The 15,652-nt window shown below is 43.3% G+C and overlaps 1 protein-coding gene across 2 annotated transcripts in view; it reads right to left on the reverse strand.

The window, feature by feature from the left end:
- Nucleotides 1-428: 428 nt before the first annotated feature.
- ccser1 (coiled-coil serine-rich protein 1) overlaps nucleotides 429-15,652 on the reverse strand; it is a 108,980-nt gene continuing 93,756 nt past the window's right edge. The window contains exon 11 of one of the 2 annotated variants that reach the window (XM_069682778.1): nucleotides 429-5,337. In XM_069682778.1, the coding sequence (XP_069538879.1) occupies nucleotides 4,561-5,337 (777 nt within the window). In that variant the 3' untranslated portion in view covers nucleotides 429-4,560. The remainder of the gene's footprint in view (nucleotides 5,338-15,652) is intronic. The other variant, XM_069682780.1, reaches the window with a different exon arrangement.

A 15,652-nucleotide genomic window follows, 5' to 3' on the forward strand; every position in this document is an offset into this window, starting at 1 on the left:
AAACTCACTCAAATAGGTTGGAGGCTAATGTCAAATGAGGTAAAATTACCTCTGTCTGCACCCGCTGCTGTGTAAGTCCACTTTTATGTTCCAGCTGGGAAAAGTTTTTCTCCATCTTTCAGCGTGATGGCCCCTAAGATTATTTTATTCATGACTTTGTTGTATGTTCCACTTTCGCTCTTTGATTTTATTCATTCTTTTCTTCAGAGATTTGTACAGTGAGATCAACCCAGCCTGAGAGACGGAGCCGAGGCCCCACAGATTCACTGCTTTATTACACAGCTCCTTTTTTTTTTCTGGTGGCAGAATCCATCTTTCATTCTCGCTGTTTCAATGCGTCCCAGATATTTCACAGACACACCTGATTTTATAATGAAAAGGCTTTTAGTGATGGAAAATCAAATATCAAATCATGACCGCATATCCACTTGAAGTTTTCCTCCATTTTATTTGTATTAAATATCAACCATAAGGAGACAGTGGACAAAAAACCTTTTGATAAAACACTTTTCATATGAACAAACAACTGTGAGGTGGATAAAAACTATCTCCGACACAAAATGAAGAGAAATACTTTGGGTGAACACACACTGTGAGGTTTTCAGACAAAAGATAAGCCCATCAAACGGTTCTTGTCAGAAAGATATATTTTCAAAACAGTTTCGAACGACCATATAAGGTGAAAAACAACTATGTAGAAAGATTCCGTCGTCTCCAGGGAGAATGGATTCATGGGCTTACTGGTCAATCTCACAGCATGAGTGTACCCAAAAGTTATACATACTTAGACACAAACTTCGACCTGGTATGAAAAAAAAGCAGCTTTAACAGATTATCATCATCCATCGTCCACTTTTCAGACACAGTTAGGCAAAAGATTGCAAAGTAACGTCTTTCAAAGTCATCTCAAGCATAAATAGTCAAAGTGCAAAGGCTGGATTTCAAAGAGGGGGAAAGTTGAATCAGTGACCCTACACGTGTGAGCGAGTCACCTGGCCTTTACATGAAAAATGTCGTTTTTATTCTGTAACTATTGCCTGAAACGCTTTGGTAACAGCTCAGATCTCTCACTGCATTTACCCAAATCTTCACTTCTTCTTCTTCTGTGGTGTTTTAATCTGTTGTGTGCCAACAAGCAATGTACGTTAACCCTGATCCGAAAGGGTCTCTTATAGACAAACATCAACAGTAATGATAAGTTATTTACAATTGTACAGTTCAATTTCATTATTACAGCAATTCATAAAGAAAAAAATAATTACAGTCAGCACGTTAAAAAGCTAGGAGAGTATATCTGTGATTCATTAAAACAATAACATCATGATTATTATTACTGTCATTTCCATCATGATTATTATCATGACAACTATTTTTATTGTTAGTGCCATGACGCTTTAAGGAAACTGTTTCTATGACAATAAATACAAATAAGGCAGAAAAGAATAAATAAATTCCCAACAAATGAAATGTAGTGTCTTAAAAGCACAACGTAAGCTCTAAGTGAGGAATCGAGGTTTGTGAGGTGTGCCCGCTTCATGATTAAAGACCCAGCAGTGATGCTTAAAATCATTTTAGAAAAATGCCCTTAAAAGACCTCAGTTCCACAATTGAACTGTCCTATCAGAAGAAGCGTTTTCCCGTTAAGATATGTGACATAACCTGCATCCTACGTCTGCTTTTTCCTGCTGAATTGAGCACAGCTGTTTGATACATGGTGATAAAATAAAATCTAAGTGGGCAGTGCAAACAGGGTCAAACACTCCCTTATGACATTTCACATGGTGTCAACTGCATTATGGCGCATAAATCGACAAGGGTTGTAACAAGCAGTTCTTAAGAGGTGAGCCTTGTTACCCTCCACCTGTAAACAAACCGAGCAGGGAATGTTTGGTTCAGATTACAGCTGCCGCTCTCTGCCCAGGTCCTCAGGAGCCACATTACCACTGGCCCGTCTTCCCTACCAGGTACTTAATTGCATTCACCAGGTGTAAAATCATTCCCCGATTAGGCAGCTGGAATGAAAATCATAGAGCTACAGATCCCAGGACTGAGAGCCACTGAGAGTGTGTGACGGTTACACCGTATGAGAAAACACGCAGGGGGAAGAGATATAGAGACAGGGGACAGCGAGGGGAGGAAGATAGCAGATTGAAAAATAGGAGAGGAACAAAAAGGAGCTCTCGAGTGCAAGCAGTGGAAAGGGATGCTGGGGGGACAGAGGGAGGGAGACGCATAAGGAGAAGAAGGAGTGAGAAAAGGTGAAGATAAGGTAGAGGAAGAAATGAGGACAGAAAGAGAAGGGGAAAGGGGGATACAAAGGGAGAGTATTACAGTAGCTTGCACCAGCGGGAGCAGAGCTGTCTGTCTTCAGGCTTCTCTTCACCTTTCCCAGGTCCTTGCCTCATGAGGGATACATTTCAACACACACACACACACCAATTTATACAACTTCCCTACAGCCAGGTGCCGTTTAGAGACAGACAAGGTCAACAACTCCTCCAGAATCTAACACTTTCTGTAGACGCCTGGAGCGGTAAACTTCTGGCCTGTACTCAGCAGCAGGGCACCTCCCGATTGACATTAAAAGATTTGTTTACCGCAAAGCCTAGTGGGAAAAAAGGGTCTGCACGCCAGTCTAGTCAATTCGACAGAGCAAATGTATTCAGGAGTGGCAGAATAAACAGGTTGTTATGCAGCCCAGTTGTTCACAGTTGTAAAAAAACAATGTGGGTTTTCTCACTTATTAAAATGTGACATGCTCTGTCCCCAAAGTGTGAGTGATGATGTACCACTCAGCAGAGCGTGGCAGTTACAGTGTATGTAAATCCCATTCAAAATAAAAGCATCCTACTGTCCAAAACAACATAAGATGCTTGCCTTATTTACCAAATGCCGTCTTTTGAGGTCAGTTTTTAAAGGATAACCAGCACAGATCAAACAAAAGGAAGAGGGCTAACAAATAAGGACTGGGAATCAGTACAAGAAACTCTGATAGCTGATAGAACACATAAAAACATGTTTTTGTCCCTTTTTTGTCATTATTTCATCGAGTAAACAATCTTCTGTGCAATTTTCGTTCTGTCACTTGCTTCCCTAAACAGAATCAGACTCTTCTCAGTTGATTGCCTCGGTAAAATTGTTATAGAAAACGTGTCAGCAAACTGTAACACCAGTTTTTGAAACACTTTTCCTTTTGAATCCAAAAAAAGTGATATTGATGCCATTTTTTTCAGCAAAGCACCAGTAAGCATCCCCGTTCAATACCCGGCCCTCAGGGGGATTAGAAGGGCTTCATTCCAAAATTGATGGTTTTTCTTTGCCCATTTCGGAAAAAACACGTAATGCTTGTTCTGTTCAGTCTGATGCATTTTCTATTTTGTAAGGTAAGTGTTCAGTAGTGCTACAGTAGTTACTTAAGTGTCATCTTGTCATTATACTGCAAGTGTGAGTTGATTCAATGGCAGGTATCGCATCTTAGAATGAAACTCTTCATTTCATCTCCTGTACTGTAACGTAACATTGCAGATACACGTTTATCCTTGTGTATAGTATGGATAATATTGCAATGATGTATTTCTACAACAACAGTGCTCCAGTATGGAGCCAAAAGGACACGCTTTATTCATGTGAGCAGAAGTGTAGATATTTAGTCCTTGAAACACTGGTGTGTTTGATTCCCTTCTTGAAGCACAAGTTGACATGAAATCCTCATTAAAGGACTTTAAAAGTCACTCTGATCCTGTTTTTGTCGGAGTACAAGTTCTCACCTGTATTTTCCTTACATTTTTAAAAGCATGCAGTAAAAGTTTGACGGATGTCGATCTAAATACGTCTTTTTCATCTGGATTTCTGTCAATGGACATCAAGGAATGATGATCTGATGTAGCATTTGGCAATGTGAGAATAAATCCTTAAAAAGCGCAAATTATGGTCAGTCCCATACTTCCTAAAGCAGCACATGGTTTAACTGGTAAAACTGATACAATAAATGGCTACAAAGTAAATCTCTAACAGCAAACATATAACTCATTCTCTTCATTCAGCTCTAACGCCCTGTAATTGTGCAGATTGTGCGGCAGAGATATCACAGATGATGTCTCTGTGTGGGGTGTGTACTAGAGCGTGTGTGACTAGGTCTGTGTATGTGTGCAATGGTTGTGAGGTTGTGAGTCTATGTGCACTTTGTGCGTCTGTGGGCGTAAGCGCATCTAAACTGTCAGCATGACACAACGTAGGAGTTCTGATAGACGGGTGAGAGCCTTTTTCAAACTCACAGTCTGATACGTGCGTGTGTGTTTGTGTGAGTGTATGTGTGTGACCTTGCATTCGAGTGTTTAAACGCGTAAAACTACCAACAAAATGTCAGAAAAATGGTCGGTCTGGTTTGCGAAGAGAAACAAGTGTGATTGTAAGCACGTGCGGTTGATGATTTTGAGGGAATGTGGACAGTGAAGCAACTTGTAGAGAAGAAGCAGCAGATTTTTTTATAAAGTCAAACATTTTGTCACTTAAGTCAATATGGCTGCTCATGGTCGGGGCGGTGTAAATGTTTGTGCTCCCTCAACTGTCTCTCTGCGTCAGCGCCTGCAGCTCAGAAGTGTGTAGGGAATGTTGGAGGAAGACATTTTTACGACTGTAGCTATGCAGAGACAGAGGGCCTCGGGGTGGCTGTCCTAAACGACCTGTAAACGTGGAGGATGAGGAGGAGGAGGAAGAGGAGGTGGAGGACGGAGTGGGAGGCGGAGGGGAGGCTTGGGCGGACGATGAGATGCTCGGAGAGGGGCTGCCTCGGCTTGCGAGACTGTGGATGCTTGAGGAGGAGCCGGCCCCAACTGCACGAGGGATATGGCTAGGCGGGTGGTGCTCTCCTCCTCCTCCTCTTCGTACCCCACCTGATAGACTCATTCCACCTCCTCCTCCTGTAGTTAAGGACTCAGAAGAGGAGGACACTCCCTCTGGTTGCCTGGAGGACAGAGATGGAATTGAGGAGTGATTAGCAGCTGCTGAGCCAGCGCCTGGGCATTGATTTGGACTTGGGCCCGGGTGTGAAACTTGAAGCTGAGCTGGTGGAGCAGGAGTGGCAGAGGACAGGTTGGAGGAGCCTGGAGCCAGACTAGGAGCTGCAGACTGTGCCAAGACCCCCTGGCAGCGCCGCTCCTCCCTGGCAGTGTGTCGTTCAGAAGCAGGAGGCCGGCCGTGCAGAGGCAGGTAGTGGTGGGGGAGGTGCTGGTTAGAGAGGTCCCCTCCGAGTGCTCCCGCCGCTCCCCGAGCCGCTCTTCGGTCCCTTTGAACCAGGCTGCTGCTGCCTAGCCCTGACCACCGGCCTGGATGACTGATCTAAGAGAAACAGAGAAAAAGACAAACGTCAGACGATTAAAGACACCTGTCCTTTTTCAAGAATGAAATCAGTGAACATGTCTCTAATGAAAAAAGAGCGAGAGACAAAGAGAAAGCAGGAGAGAGAGCACTGTTGTGTGTTTGGTATAGATTGTTAATTGGGTGACATTTGGAGAACGATCTCTCCGAGCTCCTGCAGCTTGTTCTAATTGTTTCTAAACCAACCGGAACCCTGCTCACTAAAGAACAGTCACACACACACACACACTTAGAAAGAAACAGGACAGGGTAACTTGTATATGTATGGAGAGATTCTCTCAGGGTATGCACAAATCCCTAATCCCGAAGCAGTGGGATTCTGTACACTCTCTCTCACACACACACACGCGCACACACACACACACACATACGCAGCACACAATAGGGAAGATGGCACATAAAGCTAGATGGCAGAAACTGGAGCCACCTGTTCTCTTTCACACTCCACTGCACCCCCTTATGCAACATATCTCATCACTGTTCTCCCTCTCTCTCTCTCTTTCTAAGTCTCTCTCTCATGCGCACACAAAACCAAAAACACAACGGGACCATGCTCACTAGAATAACACAATCGCATCCGACACTGAACCCCATGGGAGAGTAAGCGGAGTTGACATTTGCAAACACAACGGCTATGTATGTTCTCCAGTGTGTGCCGTGCTTATGAATGAGAATGTCTCTGCGTTATTCAATATGCGCACGTGTTGCGTATGTGTGCAACATACTGTATGTGTGCAACATACTGTATGTGTATGTATATGTTTGTGCTTTTACTTGCGTTCATGTGTGTGAAACTGATCATGTTTCATGTTTGTGCACGCAAATCAACATTAACAGTAATGCAATTACTGTGCCCAGGCTGTCCACAGGCATTTGGTGTGAGAGGTAGGAATGTAATTAGCCACAACAGAGCTAACTGAATGAGTACGGAGTAACAGTGGCAACGCTAATTCTCTGAAATGCTTTCAATTCATGAGCTAATACTGTCAACCTGGAATCAAATTAAATAAGAGGAGAAAGAGAGAAAGCGGGGAGATCACAGAGAAATTGGAATCAAAAGCAATGCTGATTAGAGAGAGAGATGCTGCCAAAGTGTCACGATCACTTAAAGATAAAACAAAACACTCAAATGAGGAGGTAGTTGATTTGTGCTTCAGGCACCTTATTGCTGATACTCCAAAAGAACTCTGTGCGAGGTGAATTTTGGGAGATTCTCAATCTCCCAAATGGATTTATAATATTGTCCCACTTACTTACACATGTTTTTTTAACATGTATATTGATGTTCACACACCAGTCCCTCCTGGACTTGTGTCATTGTGAGTTTGCACCGCCTATGTCGCCATATATCACTGATTATTGTCCCACACCACAACCCAGAAAAGCAGCAATTTCAATGCAAATGCTCCCTGAATTGGCCGTGTAATCTCACCACCTCTTCTTTCTTTAAGACACATTCAGTGGGTGCTACTGTACGGTGAGTGATGCAGTTTACATCCCCTTCCTATGCAGCCCTATTGTGTTGTGCATTGAGGTTCTTGTAGTGAGTCATACTGGTATTTTGGCTCTGTACTTTCTGTACTATTGGATTGGAAAGAACAAATGTGCTTTAATTAAAGTGCATGTTGGGTCAGTAAAATTCAAACCCTTTTAGTACATGGTACAAACCTTTAATGAGGAGCTTCGCATACAGATTATATTTAATAAAGCAGTCCTTTTCATAAAAAAGGAGAGTAGTACTAATTATACTATGTGGTAGGGAAATTCCATCTGTGCAGCGGCTTGTGAAAGTTTCCAGCCCCTGAACACCCCCAGACTTTTAATATCTTACAGTGAGGTGCTATTTCTGGATTTTTTTTTTTTGCATTTCAAAGTGAGTAAGGATTCTATGAGGATTTAGCTATGACTGTGCCAGGCTCCAATTTAGTCTGAGGCAGTATGGAGGACAGGGGGAGGTAAATATGATAAGTAAACAAGGCCCTGAGATCAGTATAACCAGATGCAGGTCAAAAAGTCAACCCGCCTTTGATCCTTTCTGTTCCTCTTCTTCGTCACGACTACAATGAAATGAGTTCTGAAGAAGAATGTTAAGTCTGCATGTCTCTGGTGCTTGTAGTCCCCCCACCTGAAGTACATAGAAACAATATCTTACATGATAAAATCTGAATTACAGCCAAACAATCTGCACTTTAAAAGCTCAGTCTCTATGTCTCTATGCCCCGTCTGTACAACACAAGAGCACTCTGCCAAACATCAAACAGTGTGTCATCGTCTATACAGCTTACTTAAAGAGCCCGGGGAGTGCGTCTCTGCTGTCTAATGGGCTCTAATGGCTGGATAAACACTACAAGACTTCTCGCAGCTTCCTTGATCTAATTAAGAGGAGTGAGAATTTTCAATCCAGCCAAATTTTCTACATAGGGGCACTGTGAAAATACATGAGGGAATTGCCACAGTGAAGAGTATCCAATATGGCTGTGTGGAGTCTTATGTGGGACGGCTTAATTAGGGCTAAATCGCTAATCTTACAGAAAAAGTCTGCGGTGTTTTTCCACCCTCAGACATTTGAGAAAACAACAGAAGGTAAGGAGAGAACAGTAAGACCCAAATTGGCAGACGACTCTGAAAGAAATAATTACCAGGCGAGGTACAAAGAGTTGGTTATAGAGACATATGCTCCGTATCAAAGGAACATGTCTGATCCAAGTTAGGGGAGGAAAAAAAAAACGCGACGTAAAAAATTAATCAAATACAACGATTCGAATGCAACTGAAAACTGGGGCAACATATGCGTGAGTGCAGGAGAAGGGCAGACAGGCGAGAGGAAGAAAAAGGTCAAGCCCAGTGAAAGAGAGGAGTAAACAAATTGAGACAAAGAGGGGAGAAGACAGGAGAGAAAGAATGAGAGACTGCTGAGAAGGTGATTAAAAAGAGAGATGAAGAAGAATGAGAACAGCGGCGGAACAGGCAGGAAGGAGCAGAGAGACAGAGAACAGGACTGATTTACAAACTCAGGTGTCCTTTCTCAAGTACACGCTCTGCGGCAAGCAGGCTGGATCGGCCTGTGTGTGAGCAAACACTCTAGAGAGACCCTCATACACACACAGGCCTATAAACACACACACAAGTAGACAGAGGTAAATCAGAGTGATTTAAGGAGGGCCCTCCTGCAACCTTAGTTTTTATTGGGCAGTGAAGAAGACAGCAATGTGGTAATGGCAGAGTTTGCATAAAAGAGCTCTTTAAAACACTAAAACATCCGATACAATGTTTGCTATTGCCTGTCTTAGCAACTTTTATACTGAAAGGAGAAGAGAGATTTATAACATGACTTTTGTTCCCATCAAACAAAATACAACTAAGCAAATATAGAAAATAAAACAGACAGCAGCAAAGTAAAAACAGCCCCAAAGTATTCATACTGTAACAGCCATCAATCACACACCCAGCTCAGTATCACTGCACCCACGCACCCTATTTTAATGATGGCCATCAGGCTGGAATACGTTGGACCCCCAAAAACTTTCCAACTCCTCACATCAAGATGAGAAAGGTAAAAGTTTGTAAATGTGAATTCCTTATATCCCTTTACACCTACATGCTCTGCCAACAAAGTAATGCTGTGGTTCTCTGAAGGTGTGAAACGCCAGGGTGTTCAGTGCAGATACAATAACAGTGCAGTACACCCACACAGATGGTACTCTAAATCCTATTTAGACTATAATCAAATACATTTTCCAACAGTGATGTGTGAGCCTAAACCATCCCACCTCATCCTGTCTACATTTATCTCAGCAGAGAGTCTCATTTATATCCGTTTGCATATTTAAACCCAGTGTGACACAAAGGTAAAGTAGGCTAAGAAGGAGACATTTCCTCTTGCCTCTCGAACCATGATGATGCCGTTGTTCAAAAGACAAACAAGACTAACTAATACATTACGGAAAGATTATTTGAAGACACCATACAGCAAAAAAGGTCTGTTTGCATTGGATGGGTGACAGAAAAAGGCGTGGAAACATGATGTCAACACAATCCCACAGTGCCCTGACTTTCATTTCCTCAGCTCCTGCCCGGATCATTAAATATTCCCAGGCAAAGTTTGTACAGCAATTCCCACATCAACTAAAGGACTTAAACCTGCAACAAACAATCAAACAAGTGGTGAAACTGCAGCCTGAGCCTGCTGTCTCAAGGCCATAGCACACCTTTGCTTTGAACTAGCTGGTTTTCATCAATACACACAAACCCCATAAGGAAGGGAGTCTCATGAGCTGCCTGTAGCAGCATCCTCACTTTCACTCTCCCTCTCTTCATCTTGACTTTGTTGTATTTTCCCATCTCCATCTTCCCTCGATTCCTCTGCATCTCCTCACTATTTCCCCAATACGGCCAACAACAATTTTTTAACGCCGTCTCACTCTCACCTGTCTGTGTGAATTTTATGCAGAATTCAACTTACATTATGTGATACTGGAAGCACATTAAAATTCAGGAAACGCAGTGAAGGAAAGTAGTTTATCTGCAACACATCTGGATGGTAAGTCCATCAAAGCAAGAACAAAGGAGGACGGGACAAAACAAGTGAATTGAATTATTATTTTGAATTACTAGGCTGGGCAAGAAGCGCAGGAAAGGACACAGTAACAGGGCTGGGTTTGTTGTGGCCAATGACTTCCTATGGACTTGCACTTTAGCCAATTTGTTGCCGTTTTCTGATTCCTTTAGTGAATGCTAATGCTAATGCTAATGGTATCAATGCTTTTAACTGTGTGGGTAATCAAATTTGTGGGTCTACCTATGTTAACAGAATGCAGGCTGATCTCTCACAGCACGACTCGTGTTAGTATACTAGATGTCTGGGTCCAGGACATAAAGATAGCCACAACTAAGTCTGCTCTCTTTCCTCTCCCGATCTCTCACTGTCTCTCCTCACTCCCGACCTCCTTCTTTCATCTCTCACCTTCTCCACCACTCAGTCCTTCCTTTTTGTCCTTCTTTCGCTCTTTCTCGGTTATGTAACATGGTGCTTAAGTATGCCAGCGACAGGCAGGGCTGCACAGAGCCTGACAGCTGGAGGATTGATGGTGCGCTACTGCGGTCTGGAGACCACAGAGAGAGAGAGGGAAAGAGGGGGGAGGGAGAGCAGGAAGTTTTTGTTTTGTTTTTGTTTTTTTGATGGTGACAGTTTGGGTGGGGTTGGGGTTTGCTATGATGAAGAAGGATGGAGAGGAGCAAAAATAAGCTTACGCCGCTCCAGCTGTCAATCCGACCCACACTGCAGCAAACTGCCAAGCAGCTGGCTGTATGTCACAGTGTGGGCCTTCCTGCTGGAGACTGAGAGGCAGGACACTAATGCGATGCACTGCACAGTTAATCTGCTCACCGTGCTACCAATCTTCAGCAGTGTCACTGTTCTTCTGCAAAATTATCTACATCAGGGTGTTGTTATATTAAGTAACAGCAGACTGGCACCGTAACCTGCTGCAACCCACGAGTATCAAACAGCGCTGTGTTTGTCTGTAACTTGATAAATATTTAGGCTAACAATATCTCAGACAGGGCGTCTGCTGCATATCAATGTGGTTGAAGGCCTGGGTATTATTATAAGGTCCGCAACTGAGTCACTCTCCCTATTTCACTACAAAACTGACGCTTTTACAGCAATAGCCTCGGGGGGAGAGTTACAAATCTTATAACCATACAAACAGCACATAAACCATCAAACTCACATATGTTAAAACACATGTAAAGCCAAAGATAGACTTGCTGCTTTGCCTTAAGTTTGTGTACACAACCGGCTGCATCATGAACGCAATTGTTCACATACCTGTCTATGCACTATGTGTGTTACTGGAGGACACCTCTAGAGGGCAGACCAGAGAGTTCAGGTTGTATGAAAGTACTATATGTGCGGGATGTAAACAACAGACATGGAGACACTCGAGGAGGTTACTGTTCATTCTGAGATCACAGCACAATAAGTAGTTTTGCAGGTTTCCACGCAGACTTCTAATGATTATATGTCTCCAACTATTTTGACAGGGATGATTGCCGCTGTGTAGAGGTAACAACACATCGTACAGACATGTACGATTGCGGACTTGATCTATCAGCTCCTCTTGTGTTGAACCTGTCACATCCCCTCTGTCGCTGTCATGTGCATACTGCATCTCACGTACGCGTAGCGTTTATTTTTGAGGACGTGCACAGCTGACGCGCCAAACCGGCTTAAGAGTGCTGTGAATACTTAAAGGGCACATTAACCATTGCTGCTAACGTGATGTCTCCTTGATATCCCAGATCTCCCAACTACGACACTGATGTTTTGGTGCACACAAACAATTATTTTGTGTTTGATGTCTGATGCAAAAATTCAGATTCAGGTCACTCCTTATACACAGCCTAGCCCCGTACTCTGCTAAGCACCTGGGGAGAGCAGGACCGGTGTGACAACTTCTGTATAATCAAAATGCAAATGAGTCCACGATGTCCTCTGATGACTTTTAGCCACTTTTTGAGCAGCCGCTCACCACTGTTCCCTTTAAGACAAATAGAAACATTGATACCAACGTTACTCGGCGAGAGAGATTGATATTTACTTTACCTGAATGGACAATGAGAATTGAAACAAAACAAAGACTGAAAGTTAAGTAGTTCTTGTTGCTGGAGGTTCTTCATTCGACAAAAGACATCTTGGAAGGACATTAAAGGGGCATTTGGAGTTCAGCTATTAGATTTGTTTGTCATCACAGTGTTTGATTGCCTGAATCTAGCTGCTGTTGCTATCGACTGACTGACAGCCGATTAAATGTTGCCTAGCAGGAGCAAGACATCTGCAGGAGGCGGGAGCATCTCAGTTCATCTTGCTTCTGAGGCGTCCAATGTGATCACTGCCCGAAGACTGGAGTTGCTGAACTTGGGTTTGATGAGGGATTTGAAGTCAGTGCTTGTGATTGTTGAGAAGTGTATAGCCTCAAGGCTTCAAATTCTTCCCAGAGAGAAAAAAGGCGAGCTGCAAAGTATCCAAGCCAGTGCCATGCTGTGGCCAGGAGGCCTAATGAGGTTTCTTGAGCAGCTCTGATGGGCACGGATGCTGAGAGTCTGGCATTGCTCATCAACCACCATCCCCAACAGGTCTGAGTGCACGCACATAGCATGTGTATGTTTGTGTGCCCGTGTGCGTGTGTGTAACCATGGAGAAACTCATCGACCACCAGCCTGTGCCAATATGCTTGGTGAACATTGCCCAAAACCAAAATCAAAAGAAGTGACATGGAAAAAAGAGAGTGAGTGAACGAGTAAAGACAAGTGAAGGAAATGAAAGACGGGAGGCAGAGATTGAAAAAGAATTGAGGAGAGGTGGGGGAGAAGAAGAGGGGAAAAAGGAGGACACAGAAGCAAGTGGAGGAAAGTGTGAAACAAAGCGGGATAAAATACAGAGAGAAAAGACAAATAACATAACAAGGAGAAAGTCGTAGGTCATAAAAACAAGGAGAGGGAATAGCACACCAGTAATTATGAGGTACAATAACAAAGAAAGAGAGGAGAGCAGGAGAGAACAGCAAGAGGGTAGGGAGCCAGATGGATGAGGGGAACAAGAGGGGACAAAGTGAGAGTTAAAGGTGACAGTGCAAAACAAAGTTACAGAAGATGAAAGAAGGAGATAATTATAGAGCTAGACTTTGACATAAAACTAAAACTACAGATATGGGAAGGTAGCATCAATCACTTCGATGAAAAACTACAGGGTATAGAGGGACAATAACTCTTTAAGAGCAACTATGCATGAATCGAGAGCATCAATTTACAAACAGTATACACAGGAAAGAATAGGATCCATTTCCCAATGTAATTGTGTTTAAATCATTCCTTTAGTATGTTCAGTTGTGTTTGACCTATTTATAAAGTTAAGCACATACAACAACATCTCCGTAGGTATAAAACTATCAACAGCACTAGTAGTATTTCCAGAGAATTTCAGGGAAATACAAGCATGTCCTGTGCTGCTGCTAATTCTGGCTCGGTGAGATTGGCTGCCTAATTTAATGTCTAATTTAAGCCATAAAAACGTAATTATCCACAACACAATTACCCATTACGCTTCAAACATCCATGTACGCATGTCACCTTGGACATAAAAACTGCCATTGGCAATCAAACACTATCTAATGCTACGTTTTAGGATTGTGACTGATCTAGGAGAGTGCTGCCATACACATTTAGTCTAATCTGCTTCCCTATGCAAAGACATGCAGGTAAGGTGACATGGGAACTCGACACGGCCTTAAGGTGTGAACATGTTTGTCTGTCATCTTGTGTTAGAGTGGAATCCCATCCAGGAGCAACCTGCCTCTAAGCCAATGTGTGCTGGGAGAGAATCCAGCCCCCCTGTGAACCTGAACAGGTTGAGCCCGATCAGTTAATGAATATTCTTCCACAAACAAAAATTCTGATTGACTCCACCTCCTAGTACACTTTAACTGTATCTGGATTGATTGCAGAACTGGCTGCTCCCGCAGGTGTCAACATGGTCCCTTCTGGTGCTGTCTAATTATTGCAGAAGCTGTGATCTATGCCCAGCATTACTCTCTGCCTAATACGTCCCTGTAAGCTGTCACTACCGCTCACCAAACACAGACAGTTATCCTTCTGGACTGCTAGGTTTACGTTTTACCCAAAACCGCCAAAATACCTTCTATTTGGTCCTTAAATTGTGTTGACAGTATTGTTACTGAGGGTTACCCTCACATAAGGAACCCTGGACACACCTAGAGTTGGACTCTTTGTCAGTTTCCACTACCTTGGCTTGACTTTCCTTGTCTAGCTGAGACCTGGCAGTAGACTCTGGATATTTCCACCTTAATCAGGCTTCCACTGTTGGCTTCCCCTTCTTCCACAGAGTCTCACCCTCCAGGCTGCGGGGGAGGGAAAGCTGCACTGTCCCGCTCCATGCCCAAGGCCTCCACTGTTACCCTTAGATTGCATGCATGCATGCCCATTAATCACTGACTACAGCACGCTCAAACCTTTTATCATTTATTCATGCACTTCTCTGAGACTGCTCCAAACTTTTAAACTCTAACTTACCATGTCTCTCCATCTGTTTCCCATCTGTGGCCGAAAACATGTCTTGTTTTGGCTCCCTGACAAGCCATGACAGAAAAATCCAAACACGTTATTTTATTTAGACTCGCTGTCACCATCTAACAATGCACTATCCTTCCAGTTCCACATGAGAAGCGTCTCAAGGACTGCAAGTTTTTTTTACTCTCAAAACATCTTCTGGGCTAGAATACTGGAAGTGGATCCTCTATGGATTCATGGCAAAACTTACAAAGAAAAGTCCAACTCTTCCAAAACTCCGGTTCCTGCATTTTCACTTATGTCATTTCAAGGGCCCATTGTCTCCCAGTTACACTCGACGAAAGTTCAAAAGCACAAAACTTCTCACATTCAACTTTAATAGACTGCAAAACTTTTATCCTCAGGGAAAACCCACTCAAGACTCTCTGCTCACCATTAGTGGGCCTCTTGTCAAACCCCCAACCTCCTGAATGTTTCCCTTACACCTTCTACCCTGCCACATCCTGCATGCAACATAAACCACCTTTTTTACTTTTAATAAGTAATTATAATAGGAAAGATTGCATTATTTACTTTGCAGGGTACACTCATAAGGTAGAAGAGGGTGTGTGATAAGACGTTGTGTGTGCACCAAGCGTGGCCTTAAAAATACACGAGTCTGAAAGAGAGCAGTAAAGTGTGGAGGCCTGACAGCTTGAGTTAGATAGGATAGATTGACAGAGAGGAAAACAATGAAGACTGTAGTGATGACAGCGTGGTAAGGACTGTCAGAGTGATACATCATGTGGGAGGGCGGCGTGACTGCAAACATCTTCACACAGATGTGCGCATATACATATACAGGCTGCGCGTTTGTGGGTTAAAGCGAGAGCAGTGGGGCTTGTAAGACGATGGCGAGCAATGATGGAGCATGATGGGAGCCAAAACTCTTTTTCTCTGTCTGCGTATATCGAAGCCTCCTCGAGACGCAGCAGCACACAATCACGCACTGTCTGATTACAAACGCTCACACACACTCATGCAATTATGTGCTCATACTGTAGAAAGTACACACAGCACAGAGAAGTATGCACCAAGCTTTATTACTAATACACACACTCTCTCTCTCTCTCTCTCTCTCTCTCACACACACACTCTCCTGTCAGTTGGTGCAGCTGATAAGTTGCTTTCCCAGTTTCTCATCTTGTTC

The sequence above is a fragment of the Semicossyphus pulcher genome, unplaced genomic scaffold (genome assembly GCF_022749685.1).
Source record: "Semicossyphus pulcher isolate SPU_LCO1_2020_fin unplaced genomic scaffold, fSemPul1.0.p SCAF_6, whole genome shotgun sequence".
In the NCBI taxonomy this organism is placed as follows: domain Eukaryota; kingdom Metazoa; phylum Chordata; class Actinopteri; order Labriformes; family Labridae; genus Semicossyphus; species Semicossyphus pulcher.